Source organism: Calonectris borealis, chromosome 7, assembly GCF_964195595.1.
Source record: "Calonectris borealis chromosome 7, bCalBor7.hap1.2, whole genome shotgun sequence".
Classification (NCBI taxonomy): Eukaryota; Metazoa; Chordata; class Aves; order Procellariiformes; family Procellariidae; genus Calonectris; species Calonectris borealis.
Window position 1 is genome coordinate 39,484,685 of NC_134318.1, and position 23,722 is coordinate 39,508,406.

Below are 23,722 nucleotides of genomic sequence, written 5' to 3' on the forward strand. Positions count from 1 at the left end.
ATGTTAAAACACAGCCTATTTTTGTTCACTTTTGGACTAACTTTAACTGGAAAACCTTTTTGGATAAAAGGTAAGCTTTCAGTTTTTGTTATGTATTCAGAAAGTTTCTCCAAGTCTTCTTGTACTTGGAGAAACTTTCTTGTACTTGGTCGTGATCATAATGATGCACACCTTTCAAATTGAGTCACGGCTCTCCCCAGGTATTAGGCTTAGCTGACTTGCTAATTGAGAAATTCTTGTTCAAGAAAAAAAGTGTCTGGAAAAGATTACAGGTTGAAGCTTTTTATAGTTGAGCTCTTTGTGTTTTTCTTCTCCAGGATGTAGTAGATATGTAAATACATCATCTTCCGTACAGGACGCTGGTTGTGACAACTGCAGTTATTGTCACTCTCATCAATAGTAAAGACTGTAGAAAAAGATTTCTTCTTCAGTAATGTGAGGCAAATTCCTACAGTTTTGTTTCAGTTCCTCATTAACTCATTTCCATTTATGATTTGGCTTCAGATTTTAGATTTAGATGTAACACCTGAAATATTTCTTAGAAAGTGATATTTTTAGGACGTGCATTAAAGATGGTTTCCTGCTTTCAGGTGTCAAAATTTAAATTGTTGGAACTGCATTTCCACTCTTAGTTCAACATGCACTTAACCCATGATACAGAACGGATTTTGTGATTTAGATAATAAAATTATTGAAGATTAAGAGCAAAGTTGGAAGTAAATATTGAGTGCCAATATACTTTGCAGACCTGTTTGCTACTAGCAACTACTGCATTTTGATTGCAATGGCAGTCTTTAATGTTAAACATATGCTACCTGCACCTAGCTTTTAAAAATCCTGATGTTATCTAATAGGTAGAGATCATTGTTACACTGAAGAATCCTCCTCTTTGCTTTGAATATGTGATTCTGTCGCTTCTTTGCAATCATGAATTCCTTTCACAGGAATGTGGGAGGCTGAGGGTGAACTTGTGCTACTATAAATGAGAAGAAATCTCTTTGTTTCCTTATGAAAGAACAATTTAAGAAGGAAGAAACTACTTTCATTGTTAAAACCTGTGTTATTGTTGATTCTGTAACCTGTTTAAAAGCAATGGTTGTGTCTCTGTTGATCAAAGTCAACACTCAAACCAGATTGATGAGCAGACAAGAAAAAGGAAGATGAATTCAGGTTCACACAATTTTTAAAAAAGTCACTGGAGTTTGTTTTTGTCTTTATAAAACCATTTACCTGAAACCAGATACTCAGCAGACTTCCTATCTTTAGCTTCCTCCATTAGCATGTTCTGGAGATAATTCTGGTATAATGTAAAAAGCTACAAACCTTTTGCAAAGGTTTGACTGTCGCTGGAACAAAAAAATGCAGCATTAGGCAATGGCAGGAGGCAGCGCGGTGAGCCAAGAATATACACGCAAGCAGGTGGCAGAATTATATCCAGAGGACAACTGTAAGTATTCCTCATTCAGGGCATGGGGAAAGGAATACGAGTAAAGGGATTTAAATGGAAGGAGAGGGCTGAAGGGGGAGTTGATTTAATCAAGGAAAGGACAGAAGGAAGTAGAGACATGAGCAAGAGGGAGACGATGGGCAAGTGCAGGACCTAACAGTAGCTAGAAGGCAATACCACAGCAAATGGCTCTGTAATGAGTAAAAAACATTCCTCAGTGTATTTAGGGACTGAATTTATTCTTCTGGAGATACAATATCCTCAAATTCTCTGTCTAGCAAGTTCTGAAACATCCTGGCAAAGTTGGATCCACCATTCAAAATAATCATACTATACGTCCATCAGCCACTCCTAGAGAGCCCTGCTGCAGATTTACAGATCAGCACGGTCTTCCTGGCACCAATGAGGTGATTTCACAAAGCTTAAGGAACTTAATTCTATTTGAGATGTTAGCATCTCTTGCACTGTTGATTTTAACTGGCCAGCTACTTCAAAAACTACTGTGAGGGGACAGACGGGTGGACAGAAAAGGTAGCTGCATAAATTTTCTGTGGTACATCAGGTTAAAAGTGTAAGTCATGGAAGAAAAATGTTTCAAAAATGATAGACAAAGTTACAAAGTTAATAATGCAGACTGTGAGAATTAAGATTATGTTTAAATCATTTGATAGTTTTTCTTTGTGTGCTCCAGAAGACCCCAGCTTTAATCTGAAGTTACTGTTTTAAAATCAGTTTGACCCTTCCTAAACTATTTCTTCATCACTATTAAAGTATGCAGTGAATACAGGAAGGGATTTTTTAAAATTATTTTTCTTGTTCTTGGGATTCTTTATTATGTTACTGTTATATTGGTTGAGGGATTTTTTTTTTCAAACAATAATTAATTTGGTTTGATATTGTCTATATGAAGGAATGAGAAATATTTGAGCTATTATCCCAGTTTATAATGTAAGTAACTAAGACCAAGAGTTAAGGCCAAGATTGCCAGCCAGTTTTGGACATCTATTTAAGAAAATTTTTGCTTGAATTTGCAGTTTTTAGCACTTTACATCAGTTGTGTTTGGGGTAGTGTAGTCATTAACCTTGAACACAGTCAAAACAGCATTTCTGCAGAGAATGAGGCCACATATATTTAGTTTAAACACTCAGAAATGAAGAGTAACTTGGCCATGAGAAATGTTGATTTCTGTGACTTTCCCAGCATAACTCAAGAACTCTGTCAGAGACAGAATAGACCAAACTGAGCATGGGCAGTCAGGTCCGGTACTGGTGAAATTACTTTCTCCATTTACGGCCTGATCAGAATGATTTTTCAGCAGTCACCACTGTGCAGATGCCATCATAATGTCTTACTTATCCTTTCTGATTCTTCAGAAATTTCAAACTTTATTTTTAGATGTATCTTCTGAACAGACATCCAGACTTTCTACATTAGAAATAATTATTCCTCGAAGTCTGACAAACAGAGAGAAACGTCATCCATTTTTTCATGAGGTTTGTAATTCTATGAGATTTTTTTCTTCTGATGTTGCTGTTTTTCACAGTATTGGCCTATATTACACACACACACACAATGTATAGTATACATAAATTATTTTTGTGAAATGTGCACTCTCTCTTCAGATTCTTAAGTGTTTTCAACTAGTTTAGAGTAAATTTGTTCCCACAAAGGTCTGTGACTACACTCTAAGTTAGCACCTTTCAAACTTAGTCTCTGTTAACAGACAGAGTGGGAAGGAACAAAAAGAATATTTCCATTTCCTCCGAGTCAGATTAGATGTTGAACTTGAACTTGAACTAACATCCAGGCTGTATATGTTCTTTTGCTTGTTGTACCTGGTCTTTGGATAACCAGAGGATTTCAACCATGTAGCACCTAAAGGGCTGATGCTTACTTTGTAGAAATGGTCCCACAGAGTCGCATAGGTTAAACGAATGCGTTAAAAGAGAAAGATCTGAGCCTTAATTCTTCCGTTCTGAGGTAACTTACCTTTGTTCCAGATATCGACTTCCATTACTGAAGTAACTGTTAATGAAATAGCATTAGTCATCTTTATGCAAACCGGTTAAGGAAGGAATCTGTGAGTCGTTCATCCGGCTGCTGATGATTTACATAAGGAGTGTCATGAAACATGATGTGGTAGTTGGGCAAAGAGTGCATACATGGGCTGCGTCCTTGGGGAACCAAGTCTGGCCACCTTCATCCAAGCTGTACCTACCTCCTCTCCACTAGCGTCTCAGGACCATCTGTTCCTGAGCCTATAGCACTATAGCGTGGTAGTCTAGGTTTAGCTTTACTAACGCTTCTTTTTTGTTCTTTTAATACCACAAATTTTACATTTTAATTTTTCTGCAGACTTTATATCTTCTACACTCCCCCTACAAATCTGTAATGGCAGACGTATTTAATTTCTTGTGTAGTTTGTGTATTTTTTCATTCTGTCTTCTACATGAAAATTTATAGCTTAGTAGAATGTAAACTTTCCATAGGAAAGAATGTAGGGTGTGCTGCTGAGACTTTGAAAGGCATGAGGGCTAGGAAAGTGTGTTTTGTAAATCCGGTAAATACTTAAGACATATTTAGTAGTTGGACTTCTGTTGTCAAAGAAAACACGGAACTGACACAACCAAGTAGAAAATCACCTAATTAAGTGATATCTCTTGTTCTGTTTTCAGGAGCATTTAGATGACAAGCTTTCATACTCAATTAAAACCAGAAATGGAACATATCTCCTAAAACTGAAGAAAAATAAGTATGTGATAGAGTGTTCTAAGAAATCATTCCATCTTGGTATTTAGTTGCATATAGTATGCAGACTATAAAAATACAGACAACTATTTTTATACTGAAAAAATTCGGAAGAAACCATTTAAATGGTAGATTGTAGTAATTACAAAATGACTCTGTTAAATAGTGTGTCTGTTATGGTACTAGCTTGCAAATAGAAGGGAATAATATTTTTTCCAGTTGTGCGGAAATTTATTTTGATTATTTTTTTATTAGCACTACACAATAGTAGATTTCAGAAAATCCTTATGGAAAATTCGAATTCGGCTCATTGTTAGCTCTTTAGTAGCAGGTAGGGGAGGGTTGTTAGCCGTGTTATATTTGAAGAAATTTGTCTATTACTGTTATTCCTCATTCCTGAGCCTGTAATAGTCCAAGCCTGATATAACATAGTCTGCTCAGGTCCTACTCTATGGATATTTTAGTTAAAGTATTTAAAAAAACCTTATTTTCCAAATAATGCAGCTCATTTCTGAGGTATTTTGTTTCATATCTGTGGATTTTAATAATAATTTAGAAGAATGAGTGTGCTGCTAACAGAATGTAGTACTTACTAGGATTCTTCACTTATTTCTTGCTTTATAGACTGTTAAAAGAGCAGTAGTTTATTTTTGTTTCCAGAAAGCTTGTTAATGAAGATTTTATGCTATATACATATGCGGAAAATGGGAAACTGGAGGCAACACAATCAAAAAACAAGGTATCATACATAATAAAATTCCCCCTTTGTTTAAGAGTTTCCTCAGACCAAGGAAGCCAATCTTTATGAATTGAAGCCATACTAACAATTTGATAGAACTGAGGACGACAACAACGTATTTTCAAAGCAAAAGTGAATGCACAACCGTTCTTCAAATCTCTATAATAGAACAGTGAAAATTGTTTACATTTTTGGCAGTGGGGGGGAAAATGCTAGTGATGCACATAAAGTATCTTACAGAAGAAAAATATATTTGCTGGGAAAGAGGCTTTTGTGAGTTTTCACATTTGTAGCATTGCTGTTTAACAGTTACCGCTGATACAAAACATAAGGTTTTATGAGTTATAAGGTTTTATGGTGATACAGCATCGCTGTTTTCCGAGGTGTGAAAGGAGATGCCAGGAGATTATGCCAAGACTGAATTTGAGCTACCTGATTAGGTCGCCTTTGCATAGTATGCAATTAAAGGTACAATGGCAGCATCAAAGCTCTGTAGTTTTTAGGTCCTGTATCAAACAAGCCTTATAAATACTTTTGAATTTAATTTCAACTTTCAACTGCATGTGAGCTTAGTGAGACTTAATTGGGTGCTTTGCGCATGGGAGATCTTCTCAGATCAGCCTTTGAGAGGAGTCTGTTTAAGAACAGGATGAGCAATATAGATGAAAAGATTTCACTAAAAGATGGTGATGGCTTAAACTAAAAAGCTGGCTGTCTTCTAGAACCAAGGGAGCAAGTGCTATTGTAGGTACTCATATCCAGGAATATTTTACTCCAAGGTGGTTGGGATTACTTTTAGAATAGGGAACTCTGTAAATTTGTAACAGCCAGCCTTAATGTCATGCAAATAAAAAGATTGGTTAGAAAATAAGTTTGCATTTGAAGGCAACAACCTTATTTTGTCATTAATTATGTGGTTTTGTTGCATTTCAGACACACTGTTATTATCACGGCACTGTTGAAGGAATCACTGACTCAATGCTTGCTCTTAGCACATGCGATGGCCTTAGGTATTACCTGTTGCTTTTTACTTCAGGATAATTCATTGTGCAGTACCAGAGTAAAGCAGTAAAAAAACAGTTGCTATTCATCATACAGCTGGAGATGTATCCTGCAATTTTTTTTTTATATTTCACCTTTTGATGAAGCTGAAACTCTTTAGAGGTTTTATATCTTCCCTCAACTACCACTTTTTTCCCCTTTTCCAAAATCCCTTCACAGAAAAAGATAACGTGAGAGAGAGCATAATCCAAATATAGGCAGAACATGGGCATGAACTGGTGCCTCTGTTACTTGATGCGAATGTCTGGACCAGAGGTACCTCTCTAGAAGAAATGTTGATGAAGCTTTTACTAAACTTAACACACTCCTGTGAACAATTCTGTCGTATGAATGGGCATGTTTCAAAAGAAAAACCATTTCTGTGGAAAAAGTTTTGACCAAATTTGAAACAATTTTTTGTGTTTCAAATACAAAAAAATTACATTTATTTGAGAAACACAAACGGGCTAGATTAATGCATAAAAGATGGTGGTGTTCTCCCACAGAATCAGTCCATGTGAGTTGGCAAAATGAGATGGCATGCACAGCAAATTGTGCAGATATTTCAGAATGTGCTTAGAGTATGTCCATGCTCCCCTGTGCTCACTGAGCTTGGCTCTTCAGCTGGACTTTGGATATACTTGTCGGTTGTAGTAGCCTTGTTCAGTTTGATGTTTTTTTCACAAGCAGGAAGAGCAAATGGGATAAAGTTCACCCACATACCTTTCACATAGTATCACAGTGAGATGCCACTCACAATAAATAATGACATTTCCTGGCATTCCGTTAAATTAAGAATAAAATGGTCAACAAACTGGTATTTCAGGTAACACTGGATCTCACTGAGCAGAACAGATATTTCATTTTGTCTGTTCTGCAAACTTACACAGACTCAAATCCTTTGGTTACCTTGTACTCACATTTTTGAGGACCTTCTTTCACAAGATATCAACTAGAGAATTCTTGTCCTAAATATAGTTTTGAGATTCTGGAGAACAAGATAATAGCTTCTGAAAAATTCTGGTACAGCAAATGGGCAGGTACCTGGTGTTTCTGAGCCATGGACAGATGCAAAACCTTTATACTTAGCTGCACTCAGCAGTGCAATACTGCTGTTGCCCTCATAAACACCCTGGTGATTGCTTTTAGCCTCTCTTTCTGTCTTAGAAGGTATCTTTTTCTAAAATGCTAGATTACTTTAGCTGCATGGGGCTAGGAGTGAGACGAGAGATAAGGACTAAAAGAGACCCTTTGCATCAGCTCTGTACCCACAATCCAGGCTCATTTAGTAACAATTTGGTTTGCCCGCTAACTGACTCAAGGAGCCCACACTTGTGTACGATCAAGTATTTTAAATAAGTTCTGGTTTGTCTTTTGAGATCCTGTTGGGCATTTGAACTTAGCCCCTATATTAAGATGATAATTTAAGATAATAATTTATTTCAAGATGGTATGAACAGTTTTAGTTTTTAAGTATCCAGCTGTCATTCACTCACCTAGTCATAACCATGAGGGAAAAATTGTGGAATAATTTTTCATTCTTTTATCATTATTAGAGGAATTCTCTACATTGGTGGCAAATGGTATGGAATGGAGCCGCTCAACACATCCAGCACATTTGAACACATGTTTTACCCGTTAGAAGATATGCAGGACATCCCCTTCCAATGTGGTGTGCTGAATGGCAGCCTTCATCATGAGAAGATGTTTGTGAAGCAGTCTGTGAAATACGCATTTTTATCCAACAGTACCTCTAGCAGAGAAAAGCTTTTGAGGGTAAATACCTTTCTGTTTCTCTCTTGAGTCCAAGCCTTCTCCTCAGTCTGTTCCAGCAGCCAAGGGTCTCCAGAGCTCTTGCTTTGGCATGGTATCATTGCAGATGGGTTTGGCTGGCAGGCCACTTCCTTGTCCTTGTTACCTTCATTTTCATGGACCCCAAACTGCTACTCTGAAACAAAAGAACAGCACAATGGGAATTTAACATACCTTGAAGCAATCCTTTAGCAGAAGAGCAGAGCTCTACCCAAGACAGTTGTGGGAAGGATGTGAAAGGCGTATGAAGCTACCATTCAGCTCATGTATCCCAGTGTCTGAGCAGAAGTGAATTACTGACATACAGATATTTCTGTGGAAATCTAAGGCAAATTGATAGGCCACATTAAAAAATGCATAATTGCTTTATAAATCCATGAAATTCATGAGAAAGATAAGTAAAAAAAACCCCTTGAACTCATTAATCATTATTAATGAATTAATTTATTGTGCTTTCTAATTTGCAGAAGCAGCGAGCTGTCCTGCCACAGAAAAGCTATGTGGAATTATTTGTCGTTGTGGATAATAACAGGGTAATGATTTCATCCAATGCTACATACATTTTATTAAACCGTTAAATTTTTTCTCTAATATTCTCATATGATATTTTACAGTTTTTGCTGAAGAAGTCTGATGCTGCTGCGGTGCAAAAGGAAACAGTTGAGCTGATTAATTATGTTGATGGGGTAGGTCAGATAAGTTGCTGAGATTCAGTAGTTTCTACTTTATCATAGTTTTCAAAAGAACAGCTAATGCAGTAAATCTGAACAATTATGTTCTGAAACTGTATTTGGAAGTTATACAGCAATTTGTAACATATTTAAGGCACCTCATAAATCTATGCACAAGTCTTATAGAGGTGTAGACAGAAGGAGAGGTGCAAGATGTTTTTAAACCACTTCTCTGTGCTCCCAGACTTTGGCTGCTCCAGGAGTGTGACGTGTCCAGTAGGTTTTACATTTCCAGGAAGAGTATTTCTCATGTATGTAGTTCTTTTTTATTAAGCAAACTTTCAGCGCTGTGAACAATTCCATAAGCTCTCTGATCATCAGTTCCCAATTTCTCCTCATATTGTTTTACCTATTCACATTTGTATTAATAAATCAGGGTAATTGAACACTGGACAAAACTACTATAAGAAGATGCATTCCTGAGTTCTTAGGGACTCCAAGTTAAGGTGAATGTCTTTCTGATTTTTAATCATGCATTTTTAGACTCATTCCATTAGCTAAGGAAATGAATGAATGTGGTCTTTCCAACTTCTCCAACTGAAAGACATGTTTAGCTACCTTCATGAAGTAGATTGCCTTCAGTCACATATTCTTTCCTCACATCAAACTTAATTATTCAAAGAAACTGAAGTTATGTCTCAGTCATTATGTTCAGCTTAATGTTTATAGTAGTAGTGATGTAATCTTTAATAATTCAGTTGAAACAGACTGATGGACAGTAATTATCATTGTGGTTTTTTCAGATGTATAGAGCATTAAACATTCAGGTTGTTTTGGTTGGATTAGAGATCTGGACAGATAGAAACCACATATCTGTAATGGATGGTTCAGCTGGAGATGTACTGAGTAGATTCGTTTCTTGGAGACAGAAAGATCTTCTTAAACGATCACGAAATGATGTTAGCCATCTTATAATGTAAGTGTTCATTCAGTGGAAAAACTATACAATACATGAGTGTTAATGTATGTGGTTTTGGGTTTGTGTATAAATAAAAATATAGCTAGACTAAAATTCACTCAACTTCCAAACTGTTTTAACCTGGAAAAAAATCAAGAAAGTGTAATGAATTCTTTATAGATAATCAACTCCAGGTGGCTCTGCTTGAGCAGGGGGGTTGGACCAGATGACCTCCAGAGGTCCCTTCCAACCTCAACCATTCTGTGACTCTGTGAACTCAGAAGCACTGACAGCTGATTTAGGTGATTGGTCATTATTTTCAAGCTCTGTTATTCAGATGTTCAATATTTATTACAGTGAAACCCTGATACAATGATAAATTTCTTCTTGACTTCAAAAAGACCAGCTCTTGACTTGCAGTATTTGTTTCAAACTCATCAGTGTCTTTTAGTAGAAATCGTGAACTTTCAGCCCCTCTTTCAACATCACCTTCAAACTGCTTTTGTTGCAGAGGGAGAAGCTCTTATGGTGGATCCATTGGAATGGCTTTTGTGGGTACTGTCTGCTCACAAGTCCATGGAGGGTCAATCAGCACTGTAAGTTCATAATATTGTAGTCATTGGAAGAAACTAGCACAGGAGCTGCTAAACTATCATAGATATGCTGCCAGTGAGACCAAGAGGTAGCTGAACAATTGAAGGCTTTCCCCTGTGCATTTACACAACCCAGAGTTGTAGCTACTGCTATTGCCAGACATTGCTTCCACAGAGGTACCTTCCAGAACGTCCTAAATAAAGAATGTACAATTTGTTGACCTATTTGCTCAAGTCACTCAGGTCTTGAACTGGTACAGTTTCTTTCATGGGGTTTCTGATGTAAAGACTTGTGCATATTTTTATACTTGCATTAAAAAAAAAAAAAAAGTTTTTTACAATTTCTCTTTTCATCACGTTCCAGTCCATTTGGCTGATTTAGTCCTGAAGTAATTTTTTTATCACCTTTTTGTAATTCAGCTAGCTCAAGGTTGTATACGAAAAGCCTACTTTTTTTTTTACTCTTTACATGGATAGACAGTGAATGTAATGCACTCCATTCTAAAGTGTCTGGAATTCTCCACAATGAGGCTGTAAACAGGCAAGAATTTTAAATTTGGCAAAATTGGCCAGAAACTAGTTTTTTCTCCTTCACTCTGGGGCAGCACCAGTATCTCCAGAGGTTCCTGTCCTTACAATATGGATGCCACAACATCATGGACAATCTTAGAGGCAGATTCTGTTCTTTAACAGTCTTTGTCTTTTTGTCTTTGAAGACTCCATTGAAATCAGTGTCATGACTGATTAACTGTGTCATTCTTCAGAATATGATCCTAATGGAAGAAATAGAAAAAGTGGCAGAATCTGGCCCTACTGAAAAAACAGTGACAAATTGTCCTTGCTGCTTTGGCTTTGCAATACAATTTAGTATTCTGTCTTCATAGCCTCTGAGAGACTTGTGGCTTGAATAAATCGGTAGGTAGAAACTTAGTAATGTCTTTAGTTTTATATTTTTTAACACTGATTCTTTTTATTAGTTGAATCATAACAATGTGTTACGTCATGCTACAGTAGTTGCACACGAATTGGGGCATAATCTCGGAATGAAACATGATGATAAAAGGTGTCCTGCATCCTATATTATGCACAGCACAGATAAGTAAGAATTCCAGTTATTTTATTTTCATACTTGTTATTTACCTGCAGTGACTATGCCTTATAAGCTGTGAAACTCCCATGAATCTTGAAGAATTGTTGTGAATGGGGAGTTGTTTGAAAAGTTTAACACAGAGGTGAATTCACTGACTTAGGTCTTGACATCATTTTAATTTATTTGAAATGTTACCTGTTTTCTGATCCAGTCATTCTTTATTTGTAGCATTCCTAAAAACTTCTTTGGACTTTCTTAATTGTTTTTTTTTAATGATAGTTTGTTGCTTTTTCTTTTTTACCCTGCTGAGAAAGCTTTACATATATTCACTGGGTTTGTGCAAACATGCATCCTTCGCACAGATTCTCTTAACTGTTAATTTAAACAAAAACGGTCAGCCTAGATTTCTTTCAGTTCATTTGTTCTTTGGCCTCCTCTTAACAGAAAAAGATCATATTATTTTACCTATTCACATTTGTATTAATAAATCAGGGTAATTGAACACTGGACAAAACTACTATAAGAAGATGCATTCCTGAGTTCTTAGGGACTCCAAGTGAAGGTGAATGTCTTTCTGATTTTTAATCAAGCATTTTTAGACTCAGTACGGACAAGGAATTTCTAAGGCCTGTTTTATATAGGACACCAGAATGGATAATCTGATGATCTCTTCTTCTGAAAGTACTTGCATTTATGTTATATATAGTATTTTTAACTTCTAGTACTGTACTTTAATGCAAAATAAAGTAAAAATTAAGTATCTCATGATCTCCTAAACACGGTATTTATTATAGATTGACAATATTTTAAGGGCTTGAGTTGTATTTTTTCCTGTAAGCAAAATACTGAAAATAAAAAAATAATATTATGCTTTCCAGTGGATCCAGGAATTTTAGCACCTGCAGTGCTGATGATTTTGAGAACCTTATTCTAAATGGAGGTGGAAACTGCCTTAGAAATCCTCCCAAAACAAGTAATGTTTACAAGGAACCTGTCTGTGGTAATAATGTGGTCGATAACAATGAAGAATGTGACTGTGGCAAACCGCAGGTAATGAATGAAATTCAACTGGATATTTGTTGTATATTATATTATATTATATTATATTATATTATACTTGTTGTATAACACTGGCCTTTCGATATACCTGATTTGCATTAATATCTGAGGAGTTTTCCTTGTAAATTTACATTTTTGCAAACAATGTGAAGATAAATTTTAGAAAAAGCCTACAATCATACTTTGATTTTGATATGAACTCAGTTAAGGGCTACCGAACTTCACAGAACTTTGAGCCAATGCCTAAGAAAGAAGAGCATTTCAGTGAAGAGTATGTGGAAACACCATTGTTTTTTGTGCTGGTTTTAGCAACATGGATATTTCTGTTACATAAAAAAGACTGCTCATTTATAGAGCACTTACAGGTTTCTAAGTGTAACCCTTAAGCTTAGCCCACAACAAAATTACTTTTGTTGGTCATATTTGCATTGTCAAAATGTCCCTCAAAGAATGGGATATATTGACTCGTTCTTTAGAATATAAAAGTGTCTCAGAAAAGACACCAATAAATCAAAAGGCTGTCAGCAAACCCAGGTTCCATCGTATAGGCCCTCTTCTAAGTCATGAAAAGATGCCAACATTTCTCTACGTCAAACTGCTAGCGTAGTGGAAGAATGAGAGGAGGGGTGATAAGAAGTGTTATTTAAAACCCAAAGTGTTCTGCTTCTTTTAGTGTCCATTTAAAGTATAAACCTATCCTATATCCCTGTGCCACAACACATCAAAACATATCTCTTTCTGATGACTTCTGGTAAAAAAATACAGCCAAACTGTGTGCTGGTTTCTGTTAGAGCAGAGGGCTGTCAGCCTCGGAACGTGCAAGAGAGATGGTGTGTTTAAAGTTTGGTTTGTCCGTGCACGTGGTTTGATGATGTACTTTCCTAGCTATACAGCAAGGTAAAAACATTGTGTCCCCTTGTCCATGGTGGTTCCTCAGGAATGTACTAACCCTTGTTGTGATGCTGCAACCTGCAAACTCACGCCTGGATCGCAATGCGCTCAAGGACTATGCTGCAAAAATTGCAAGGTAGGCTATGTTTTATTAAGATAAATTGATACTATTTACTAGTATTTTTTAATGTTTGAAAAGAGTTATCATAGTACTGTTGACATATTTTCATATTATCAAACTACATTTACCAGTAGAGAGCACATAAGCGAAGAATTTGTGTCTAACAACTCTTGGCCAGTAGCTTAGAAATGGAATGTCATCTCTGTGTCATCCCTCGTAGGAGGCAGGAGCAATCAGGGAACTCAGTGATCTCCATTATGCAACACCAAGCTTCTCCAAAGTCTATGAGAGTTGGCTGCTTTGTAAATTAATTTGTACGACCTACCCAAGTCCTCTGCGGCTCAGCTCATAAACTTTATAGCTACACCATATGAAACCGAGGGAAGTTTTGGATATTGTTAGATATTCATCTGAAAAACTATTTGGCCTTCCTTAAAATCACAAAAGGTTCCCAGTTGTCATTGTTTCATGTCAGAACTTCTGCTGTTGCAAAATAAAAGTAGGGTGGCATTCCTCTCTGGTTCTAGTTTAAAGTGGCAGGAACAGAGTGCAGGTCGAAAATGGATTTCTGTGATCTACCTGAATACTGCAATGGAAGCAATGCCTACTGTCCAGACGACGTTTATATGATGAATGGTTACCCATGCGACAATATGAAGGCATATTGCTACTATGGAGTATGCCAGAGTTTTGATTCACAGTGCGAATCTATATATGGAAAAGGTATGTTTATAATTTAATGTAAAAAGACTTGTAGTCTCCTAACAGACATTTCCGATTTTTCTTTTTCTTTCTCCTATTTTTAAGACAGTGTAGTGGCCGACTAAGATTCACTATTTTTTGTACAGGGGCACAAAAAGCACCTGATGTATGCTTTGAAAAAGCGAACATTAAAGGAGATAGGTTTGGAAACTGTGGAATGAGAGATGGAGTGTACAAGAAGTGTCCTGTTCAGTAAGTCACCGGCAAATAAAAGCTAACTCTAAAATCTTCAATGTAAAAAATATATTCTGTTACAAACTCTTAGAGCATGAGATTTAAAAGACTATCTCCTTGAAATGCAAGCTAAAAAGTTTGACTGGATGGTGTATTTGCATTGATACTGTTTTTTTTCTGTTCACCTTGTCTCTGAGTGTCATTCGTTCAATACAGGCATAGTCTGTGCGGCAAGCTCCAGTGCACATCTGTTAGTCTTCAAAATCTTCCGGCTTGGAGTGTTGTCAATAATGCATCTGGGGTTTTATGCTGGTCTTCCGACTTTGACTTGGGATCAGATGTCCCTGATCCTGCTCAAGTTCATGATGGAACAGCCTGTGGAGAAAAGAAGGTGAGATGAATCACAGCAGCATTATATATTCCACGGAATATATTCCACCAACTGGAAAGCTCTTAACTTTCAAAAGCATTACATAGCTCCCTTATTTGTATGCCATAATATAATAAAAAAACTGCTTTTTGAGATATACACATGCAAACAATTAATTAGCTCTTCAAAAACTGGGATGCTATAAATCAGTGAACTACATTATCAGTTATTCAAATTACTCCATCAAAATGCATCCACAGACTTAAGAAAATCTGAGACAAATACAGCTACAAAATTGTGAAGTACTGAATGTTCTATCAGCCCTTTTTCTTGACACTTAAGTACAAGCGGTAGACTTGTAAACATGTACATTTATATAGTATATTTGTAAAAGGATGGGATTTTTTGAAGTGTTTGAAAGACACTGATTACTTTTTCCAGGCCTGTGTAGATTTTGAATGTGTTGATGCAATTCATCTGGGCTACAGCTGTGATGTAAAGAAGTGTAATGATAACGGGGTGAGTAGATGGTGTTTTCATGCCCTGTTTCTAGAAGACAGAGATAGGTACAAAATCCCTGCATAAAAGCAATAACCGGCCAGATGGCTTTGTTTTTTTCTGATCTGTATTAAAAGTTAAGTCCGCTTTTTTATCTGTAATTTGTGTTGCCAGTATGCTCTAAACCTCTTAGCACTAACATTGAAAGACATTTCTTCTGAATTTCCCTAGGGAATTTTCTAATATTACTGAGCTGTCAAGTTGTAAAAGGAAAATATTCCTCTAAGGAGGACAGTCTAGTGATTCCTGATTTATATATTTCTATATGAAAAATGAAAATGGAGTCCAAAGGTTGTAAAACTGAGTTGTTCTTTGGACTGTAATCTATTGCAGGCAAATAACAAAGCAAAGATTAACTTCTATAGAGGATTAACTTCTGGTATCAGTATGACTCAGTGTTTTGGGATGTTACGGAGGGGGAGAGCTTATTGCCGGTTAATACCTCGTGTATTTCTATGCAATACTATGCAATGCTTCTTGTTTCCACGTGCAATTCTTAATGTGTAACTGCAAATATATACTGGAGGTTGAAAGTGGCCACTTCCAGAATGACGTTGTTTGTTTGATTAATCCCTGTTGTGTTGACTGTAGGTGTGTAACAACAACGGGAACTGCCACTGCAATTCTGGATGGGCGCCTCCGTTCTGTAACCAGTCAGGCTACGGCGGCAGTGTTGACAGTGGTCCAGCTCACATAGGTAGGATAGTGAAACTGGCCTTCGTTCTGTCCCCAGTGTCTCATAAAATAACCTACCAATAACACGTTTTTTTCAGTCTCTTTTCAACTGTTTTTTTCTACTGCACGGGACACTTGGTTATGGACTGAGTTGAAGAACAAACATCATTATCTGATGTGTAGGTTTGCAGACATCAAGGAAGTTCGTCCAAGGGAGAATTTGACTTCTATTTCACCTGAGATAAAAAGCAATATATTAGTTGCTTAGAACTACTGTTACATTTTTTAAATAGTCAGATATTTAGATATTTACTTAGGTATTTAAAACAGAGTTCTGATAAAATGGATGTAATAGAGGAAGACTACAGCTTGAAAATGAAACCAGCAACCACCATATATGGAAGGGGTCTCACAGAAATGAGGGGTTAAGGAGGTTCATGCAGCAAGCAGCAGCTGGCTCATGTAAGAGCCATGAAATTCTGCAAAGGGAAAATGGAGTAGATTTTGCTGGCCTTCACACTGAGAGACCATGCAAATGTTTTGTATTTATTAATAGCTTAGGAAGACAAAGAAGGCGTGCAGATCATTTGTGGGTAAGCAAATACAAAATTAATTTGTCTGCTTTAGAATTCTTGAAAAAATATATGGAAAAGGAAAAAGTTTGTATATCATACAACATGGGGTGGGTAAGGCAGAAAGAACTTGTGATAACATACGGCCAAATCCTACTTTTCTGATCATAGCATTTTATAAATTTCAGTGGAGTTAGTAGTTTTAATCTATAATAATTTGAAGATTGTAGTTTTTACAACAGAAAGGTGTTTTTAGGAAAAAAATGCTTTAATAGGAGATTAAACGAGATTACTATCTTACACGATTTCAATTCTTTTTCTCTAGATACATCACTTCGGGATGGTCTGCTTATTTTTTTCTTCCTCGTGTTGCCAATAGTAATTGTTACTGTATTAGCAGTAATTAAGCGTGATGCAATAAAAAGAAAGTTTTGCAGGAAAAGTAGAAGACAACACAGGTATTTCACTTACTACAAATGTGTATTTTGACATTTGAGAGCATGCTCCAGACTAATTCAGCAAGCCAGTTAGACGCTTTATCTATACAAATTCCATACCTCTTAAAAGAAAAGACTTCCCTGCTATTGGTAGTAGCAGGTAGTTTAATAGCCAGTACCCTGCTATTAGGTAGTTTAATCCAGACACTCTAGTTGTGAGTTCTTAAGCATTTTTTCCCAAAATACATTGCACTTTCCTAATTGTTATTGATAATTGTATTGCATGGACATAGCATATTGAAATGACTTGCCAAGGCCAGAAAGGGGTGGAGTCTGAAACAGAATCCAGATCTCCGAGCTGTAGCCTCGTCCCTTGAAAAGCATCCCTGAAGGTCGTTAAACCAAATGGGCATTTGCCTGATGACGTGTTTTTTATTTCAGGGATAACCATGTGCAGCAACCAAAGCAAAATAACAGACCAAGTCATAACACAGGAAATAATCAGGTGAGATAGATGCATACTTGCATTATTTCATGTTGAGTAATCCAAATTATGCAGTGCCTTTTCTTTAGTATAGTTACTGATGACTTGGTGGCTTTTTGATACATTGAAACCATCTGAATTTCCAAGTATTTAAAATAATTTATAATGTGTTAGACAGGATTTCTGTTTGGGTAAGTATGAGCTTTATTGCCTGCTCTGTCAACATAGGCTGTGAGTAGTATGGGATGGAACAGGCTGCTACTTAGCAGAGCGGCCAAAGATTGAACTCTGAATTCTGCGGCCAAATACCACAGAAGATGCTTAGCCAGGCTGTGGATCTAGTTCTGATAAAACAAAATAAAAATTATCAAAACAAAATGTTGCAAGAGAAAATGAAGAATGTCACAGGAAATGAAAATACCACTAGGTTAATACTGAATAATTAGCCACGCTTTGAAATCTGTGGGTTTTGTTAACTTGATCTTCTGTGACATCTTTTCCAGCCTGCCACATCAAGTCCTGATTTTTTTACCATATCGCATTTCCCTGGTCCAAGGTTTGTGGTATTTAAAACCTTCTTTACTTCATGTTTGCTACGTTTACATTGCTGTATCATTGTAAGTGAAGTTCCTAATGTCTCATCTCCTGCTTAGGAGGATTTTTCATGCAGCATCATATGAGATAAAGTAGATTAAATACTTGAAGGAGAAATGCTGTTTTACTGCTTGTATAGAAAACAGCATAACAGGACATGTAAATGCTATTAGGGAGAGGAAGAGGGAGGGGCAGAGAGAGTTAAATATATGTATAAATGCTAGCAACTGTCTAAAAATGGTAAAGAACCAGTTTAGAAATATCAGTTGTCTCAAGTCATTAAAAACTTCACAAAATGTGTTTTCCACACTTCAGGCAATCAGTACAAACCCAGTTTCCTGCAGTTCCTTCAGGGCCTCAACGACTCACCGTCCCACCTAGACCGGCTGCCTGAAAAGTTTCTTGAGAACCCTCAACCAATTCTGACAAGTAACTGGTGTGAAAGAAATTAAAGATTGCAATCTTCCATTCCTCTCCTTGTGCAGCCAAAACGCCTTCTGAAAGCACGTACCTCTGGAAAAGACTTGATGCTAAGAGGCACTGAACACAGATTATGTAACGTCCCATTATTTTGCTAATTGCTGCTGGCTGTATTTGTGCCTCTCCTACCTCACCTCTTGTTTTTTTTTAAATCAGAAGCCTGAAGTTCAACTCTTGTTAGATTCAATCTATAACAGCATCAGAGAACAGGACTCTTCTGAAGTGTAGCCTTACTTGCACGCCAAAAAGAAGTGAATTCAGTTATTTACAGACATAATTTATTCAGCCCTAGTCATACGCTGCTGTGAAAATGAGAACGTAGATTGACTTCTTGGGAAGTCCGGAGTCTGCCTACCTCCTGCTCCGTCCTCTCGGCAGCGTGCTGCCGGGGACCTCCGTGCGCCTGCCGAACGCAGCCGCACCCCGCGTGCCAGGCTCGCGGGCAGTTCCTGCGCCTTGCTCTGAGCCTCGTCTTTGGTGCAACCGCATCAAAGCTGGGATCCAGATCCCACCTCTCGTCACCTGCGAGCTGCGTTACTTTCCAGCTCAGGTAGTTCATAACAGTAATCTCATGTAGGGACACTAGCAATGGAAAGGAACTCTGTAGATAACGTATTTGCGTCTAAAAGAAACAAGCCATCTCTGTTGTTGTAGAAAATATGGTGTATCAGGAGATATATTATACAACTTCACAGTGTTTTAATGCTTACAGCTTGAGATTTTTGCTAGAAACTGATTCCACTACAAAAGCAACAGATAACTTTCGTCATTCTAAATGCGACAATTAGAAAACGGTACCGATTTAAAAGAAAGTGTCTGAAGTTACACAGTTTGTCAAAATAGTAACTAATGGAGAAGCAGCTGCTACGCAAAGAAAAACTCACTGGCAAGAACAAAGCTGTGGACGCTGATCAATCTGGACATCGGAGAGTAAATCACACTGACCATGTTCACAAGCAAACTTTTGGAATATGAACTAGCAAAAAGACTGAATAAATTACGGAATCGCCTCGCCAAGAAAATATTGCTAATCCCTTAGATGGTCATTTCACAGAAGAGCTGGACGGAAGAACCCAAAACACACTGCAGGCAAAGATCTGCATTGGCAAGGAGTGTCTTCCGAAGAAGTGTTGTCTTTATTTCCTTAGAATCTTAAATTGTTATTATCAATTAAATATTCCTATCACTTAGACCTTATTAACAAGCATATTACAATAATATAATTTAAAGTAAATCATCGGTGTCAGCACGCTTAGTAGTATCTTGATTTTATGACCACCGCTGGGCACACCCAGGATCACACGGCCGCCTGAGGCTTCTGGGGTCACTAAAATGTATTACTGAATTTATTATCAAAATAAAATTGAGTAAAACCGGTTGTTTCCCGCACACGGCCAGACCGGTCTCTACGGCTCCCGGCGCCGACGCGCGGAGAGGTCCCCCCCCGGCCGCCAGGGGGCCTCCCGCGGGGACGCGCCGCGCATGCGCACAGCACCGGCCTGCTGCGGGAGCGGCGGCGGAGCTGCTGGCGGCGCTGGCGGCGGCGGTGGCGGAGGAGCGGCAGGGCGGCGCCGGGCGCGCCCGGGTCGGGCTGTGCGTGCTGTGCGGGCTGCCGGCGGCCGGCAAGTCCACCCTGGCCCGCGCCCTGCGCCGCTGCCTGCCGCAGCGCCCGGGCTGGGCCTGCGCCCTCCTCACCTACGACGAGCTCATCCCGCCGGAAGCCTTCCGCCCGCGCGAGCTGGGGGCGGAGCCAGCGGGACCGTCCCCATTGGTCAGTGCCGCCTTCCTCCTTCCCGCTGCGCGGTCTCTGCTCTCATTGGCCAGCCGAGGCGCGTCGCTCAGCAGCGCCACTGGCCGCGCGGCGGCCGTTGCCAGGCAGCGCGGCGCGTCCCTCACGCGGGGCCTCCGGTGCCGGTGCCCCCGCGGCGGGGCCTGGGGAGGGCGGGCGGGCGGCGGCGGGGGAGCTGGGGCGGGTGCGCGGGCCTTCACCCCTCCGCTGCCTTCCTCCCCAGCTGCCCCGCTGGAAGCGGAGCCGGCGCGAGTTGCTGCAGTGCCTGGAGCGCTTCCTGCGGGCCCTGGTGGCCGGGGGCCCGCTGTCAGCCCCCGCCGCCGGCGCCCGGCCGGCCTGGGAGCGCTTCCTCGCCTGCTGCCACGGGCAGGGGCTGCTCTCCGCAGCGGAAGGTCACGCCGGAGCGGGCCCTTGCTGGACACAGGCAGCCACGTCTAGGCCGCTCTACCTCATCTTGGATGACAATTTTTATTATCGGAGCATGAGATACGAGGTGTACCAGCTGGCTCGCAAATGTAATTACTCTTTGTTCCTATGCGTAAGAACGTTTTCAGATTTGTAGAAAATTCAGTTTTCTTTAACAGCCTTTCTTTTAAGCATTCCTGCGGAACATTTGTTATTCTTAATTGCTAGGTTCCTGCAGTATAGTAAGCATCAACTTAACTTTACTACTGTATTAGTAGAAATAGTGCGGTCGCTTAAAGCCTTTCTTATGTATGTTGATCTCAGAAATTACTACTTGAGCAGCCTTGAAGGTAAAATGGTTTGTATTCTTCTTAGGCTCAGAACTAGTGTAGAAGTTATTCATGTAAAGCCTTTCTCATGCATGTTGCTCTCAGAAATTTTTACTTGAACGGTTTAAATTGTCTGTTTATGTTCTTTTAGATTCCTTGAGCTTCTGCCAGTTATTTTTAGAGTGTCCACTTGAATGCTGCTTGCAGAGAAATCGTCTAAGAAGTCATCCGTTACCTGACCAGACAATATGTTTAATGGCAAGAAAAATAGAAATGCCAGATCTCAAGAAAAACACTTGGGAACAGAACAGCCTCGTTCTGAAAAGTTTTGATTGCACTTCAGAGGATAAGTATGCTACTGGATTGATGCTGGGGTTTTCACTAAGTAGTGTTTTCATAAACGGGTGGGTAGAAGCTTTTTACTGTATCTAAACAGTATGTAAAAAATATTCCGTGTGGTGATTTTTGGAAGCCAGTCAGTTACACACAATACATGCCAGTGGTTGGGAACTCGCAGCCATCGTTCTGTGCAGAGTTAACCTAACTGCACTTCTAAGCTGTTGTTAAAAATTTATGTAAATTATCTGAAACATTAAGACTCGAAATAATTGGCTGTAGTTTTAGTTGTAATTGTTTTTCATCTAACTTGCTGTATAAAGATTATTTCATTGATTGCCTCATAAATTTAACTGAAAACTCGTTTTTTTTCTGTGATGAGATGTCATTACAAAATGAAAGAAAAATCTTCGGTGAAACTGTTTGATTAATGTGGGTTACTCTTTTGTTTGTTTTCTTAGTGAGCAGATAATTAGTTTGCTGGCCACTGCTTTGGAAAATCCAGTGAAGCAGAACGAGGAAAACGCTGAGCAAAAGGTAGCGCTGCTTGTCTTCACAGTCGCGTCTCCTTCAGCTGACGGTGAACGAGCGAGTTAGTAATTCCTGAACTGGATTCAGAACAGCGTGATGACACAAACTGAGAAAGAGCTAGTGCGTTTGATTGCAAAAGCATATACAGGAAAGTTAATCCTATTTGAAATGGGTACTTCTGTCACCTTAGTAAGTTAAACCACTGAACCACCTTTAAGAATACTGTTCTACAGTAGTAAAAAGAAAAAGCCTTTTGGAGCTCTCGCATCACACTGGGGAAAATGATGTTCACTTCCTAATGTCACACATGTACCTGCCTCCAAATTCAAAGGAGCAGGCGCGCACTGCGCCAGTCACGGAGTTGCTGCTGACGTGTTACTTGTTTTCAAAGACTTCAAAAGTCAGTGAGAGTCTAAATCAAATTTAATGTGTTTGCACGTATTCTTCCTTTCTGTTGGTCACCCTGGGTAGGAAGCGGATCGAGCAATCTGTGCAGCCAGCACTGCCCATCAGGCCGACCAGACATGCAGGCGCATCATCTCTCAGGCAATGAAGGACGCAAAAGGTAGGTGTAGCATGTTCTAGGCGCTAGCTGGCAACGTAGGACTAAACCGATGAGATTCCCTCGGGGTAAATTGTTACGGAATCCCAGCCCTGCAGGTGTGACTGAGGCAGTCCCTCCAGAACTCTGGTCAAGGTTATTTGTAGAATGTGAGTCAAAGTCTGTAAATTTTGTCTTTAAGCATGAAGTTAAAAGTTCAGCTTTCATTTTCTTTTAGATAAAAATGTGCTTCCAAGTGAGATGAAGGGCCTGGCAGAAGAACTCAACAAACTCAAAGCACAATTTTTGGAAGACTTGCGGCAAGGAAATAATTTGAAAAACCAAATTTGCATACAAAATGACCCCGCTACAAGTGTAATTTCTTCATTCCAAGAGGAGGCAACCAATCTAGTTAATAAATATATTTTAAAATAATGACACAGAGAATGTTGGTGTTTTTTAAGAGTCCAAAGTGTTTAAACTGCCGTACTGTTTCAGCAGCACTGCTGAAAACATCGGAGAGATACAGCTTCCTTCTCTGGAGGCTTGTGCCATCTCTAGCTCCTCTCTCCATATTATGGGACAGAAATACTGCCTACTGCACTGTATTTGACTTTGAAGATCAAGCCAACCACAAACCATCCTTAGATTTTAAATTTCACAGAATCATAGGAAAAGTTACCCTGGGAGGAACACCTGGAGTTCATCTAGTCCCGCTTCGTGCGACAGCAGGACTAACTTTAAGCTGGACCAGCTTTCCCAGAGCCTCCTCCAGCTGAGGTTTGAAGAGCACCTTGGCTGGTGACCTGCTCTGCTCTGTCGAGCGGGTAGCTGAGCACTTCCAGAACATGCGTGCCTGGGAAGGTATAAAAAACAAGAAGCGAGATGGAGTTCAGCACTTCAAGCGTGAAGTGGGTTGACAATGAACTACAGCATCCAAAGGCAGGGTGTCAGCACCTAAGCTTAATCAAAGTCCCGCTTCAGTTTCCCAAGTCCCTTTTTTAGATCAAGCTCTTGGCTTCTCTGCTTGTTTCCCTGACAGAAACTTTGCAGAGAACAAGAAATTTGAGATGCAGTTAAATTAAGGCTCTTGAGAGTTGCATGCACGTACGCACACATGTAGGATTAACTCCAATGTCCAAAGGAACTTAACATTTGGTGCTGCCTTCAAAGTTGCTAATAACAACATACACAGAAGTTCCATATGCAGTGACAACCACCTCACCATGATAAAAACTCTGATTTCAGACATAGAAGCACTCTTGATAAGGGAATAGGAGTACGAGGAAACAAAGGATTTGGAAGATGACCAAATGTGCAAGATTAACAGTGGAAAGGAGTAAAAGTGTGTCCTGGTTCAGCACTAAAATTAAGCATTTTCAAATTAAGCAGACTGAAACATAAATGCACTGTCCCTTGCTTACCCAAAAGGTAAGCTTACCTGCCTTACCACATCTAGACCATAGCTGGTCATGAGCAGTTCACCGGTTCCAGCTGTTGAAGCATATGCAATT

At 39.1% G+C, this 23,722-nt stretch overlaps 3 protein-coding genes across 9 annotated transcripts in view; 2 read left to right on the forward strand and 1 right to left on the reverse strand.

The window, feature by feature from the left end:
* LOC142084463 (disintegrin and metalloproteinase domain-containing protein 9-like) lies at nucleotides 1–18,211 on the forward strand. Its single transcript, XM_075155239.1, has 22 exons — nucleotides 1–70; nucleotides 2,844–2,941; nucleotides 4,124–4,200; nucleotides 4,857–4,935; nucleotides 5,869–5,945; nucleotides 7,533–7,752; nucleotides 8,256–8,321; nucleotides 8,403–8,474; nucleotides 9,263–9,435; nucleotides 9,929–10,013; nucleotides 10,988–11,109; nucleotides 11,979–12,150; nucleotides 13,097–13,186; nucleotides 13,699–13,894; nucleotides 14,020–14,125; nucleotides 14,324–14,498; nucleotides 14,919–14,996; nucleotides 15,627–15,732; nucleotides 16,608–16,740; nucleotides 17,161–17,224; nucleotides 17,707–17,759; nucleotides 18,113–18,211. The coding sequence occupies exons 1-22, from the start codon at nucleotides 1–3 to the stop codon at nucleotides 18,189–18,191; spliced, it is 2,391 nt and encodes a 796-aa protein (XP_075011340.1). The 3' UTR covers nucleotides 18,192–18,211.
* The window catches only part of IKZF5 (IKAROS family zinc finger 5), a 23,507-nt gene continuing 13,946 nt past the window's right edge, over nucleotides 14,162–23,722 (reverse strand). For 6 of the 7 annotated variants that reach the window (XM_075155240.1, XM_075155243.1, XM_075155244.1 and 3 more), the window contains 2 exons: nucleotides 23,650–23,702; nucleotides 22,819–23,064 (listed from right to left, as the gene is read on the reverse strand). In XM_075155240.1, coding sequence (XP_075011341.1) covers nucleotides 22,912–23,064; nucleotides 23,650–23,702 — 206 coding nt within the window. In that variant the 3' untranslated portion in view covers nucleotides 22,819–22,911. Of the gene's footprint in view, nucleotides 14,483–15,788; nucleotides 15,947–22,818; nucleotides 23,065–23,649; nucleotides 23,703–23,722 lie in introns of those variants that run through there. The other variant, XR_012674377.1, reaches the window with a different exon arrangement.
* PSTK (phosphoseryl-tRNA kinase) lies at nucleotides 19,760–22,643 on the forward strand. The gene is given in 7 exon segments (XM_075155247.1): nucleotides 19,760–19,776; nucleotides 19,778–20,048; nucleotides 20,290–20,581; nucleotides 20,952–21,150; nucleotides 21,598–21,673; nucleotides 22,139–22,232; nucleotides 22,447–22,643. Coding segments are annotated over 7 exon segments (1,146 nt in total).

Bases quoted from the DNA above. Each gene is read 5' to 3' on its own strand.
- LOC142084463 (XM_075155239.1), top strand. From the start codon at position 1: ATGTTAAAACACAGCCTATTTTTGTTCACTTTTGGACTAACTTTAACT. The intron at 10,014-10,987 runs GTAAGTTCATAA...TCTTTTTATTAG, and splicing joins ATGGAGGGTCAATCAGCACT to TTGAATCATAACAATGTGTT. The intron at 17,760-18,112 runs GTTTGTGGTATT...TCCACACTTCAG, and splicing joins TCGCATTTCCCTGGTCCAAG to GCAATCAGTACAAACCCAGT.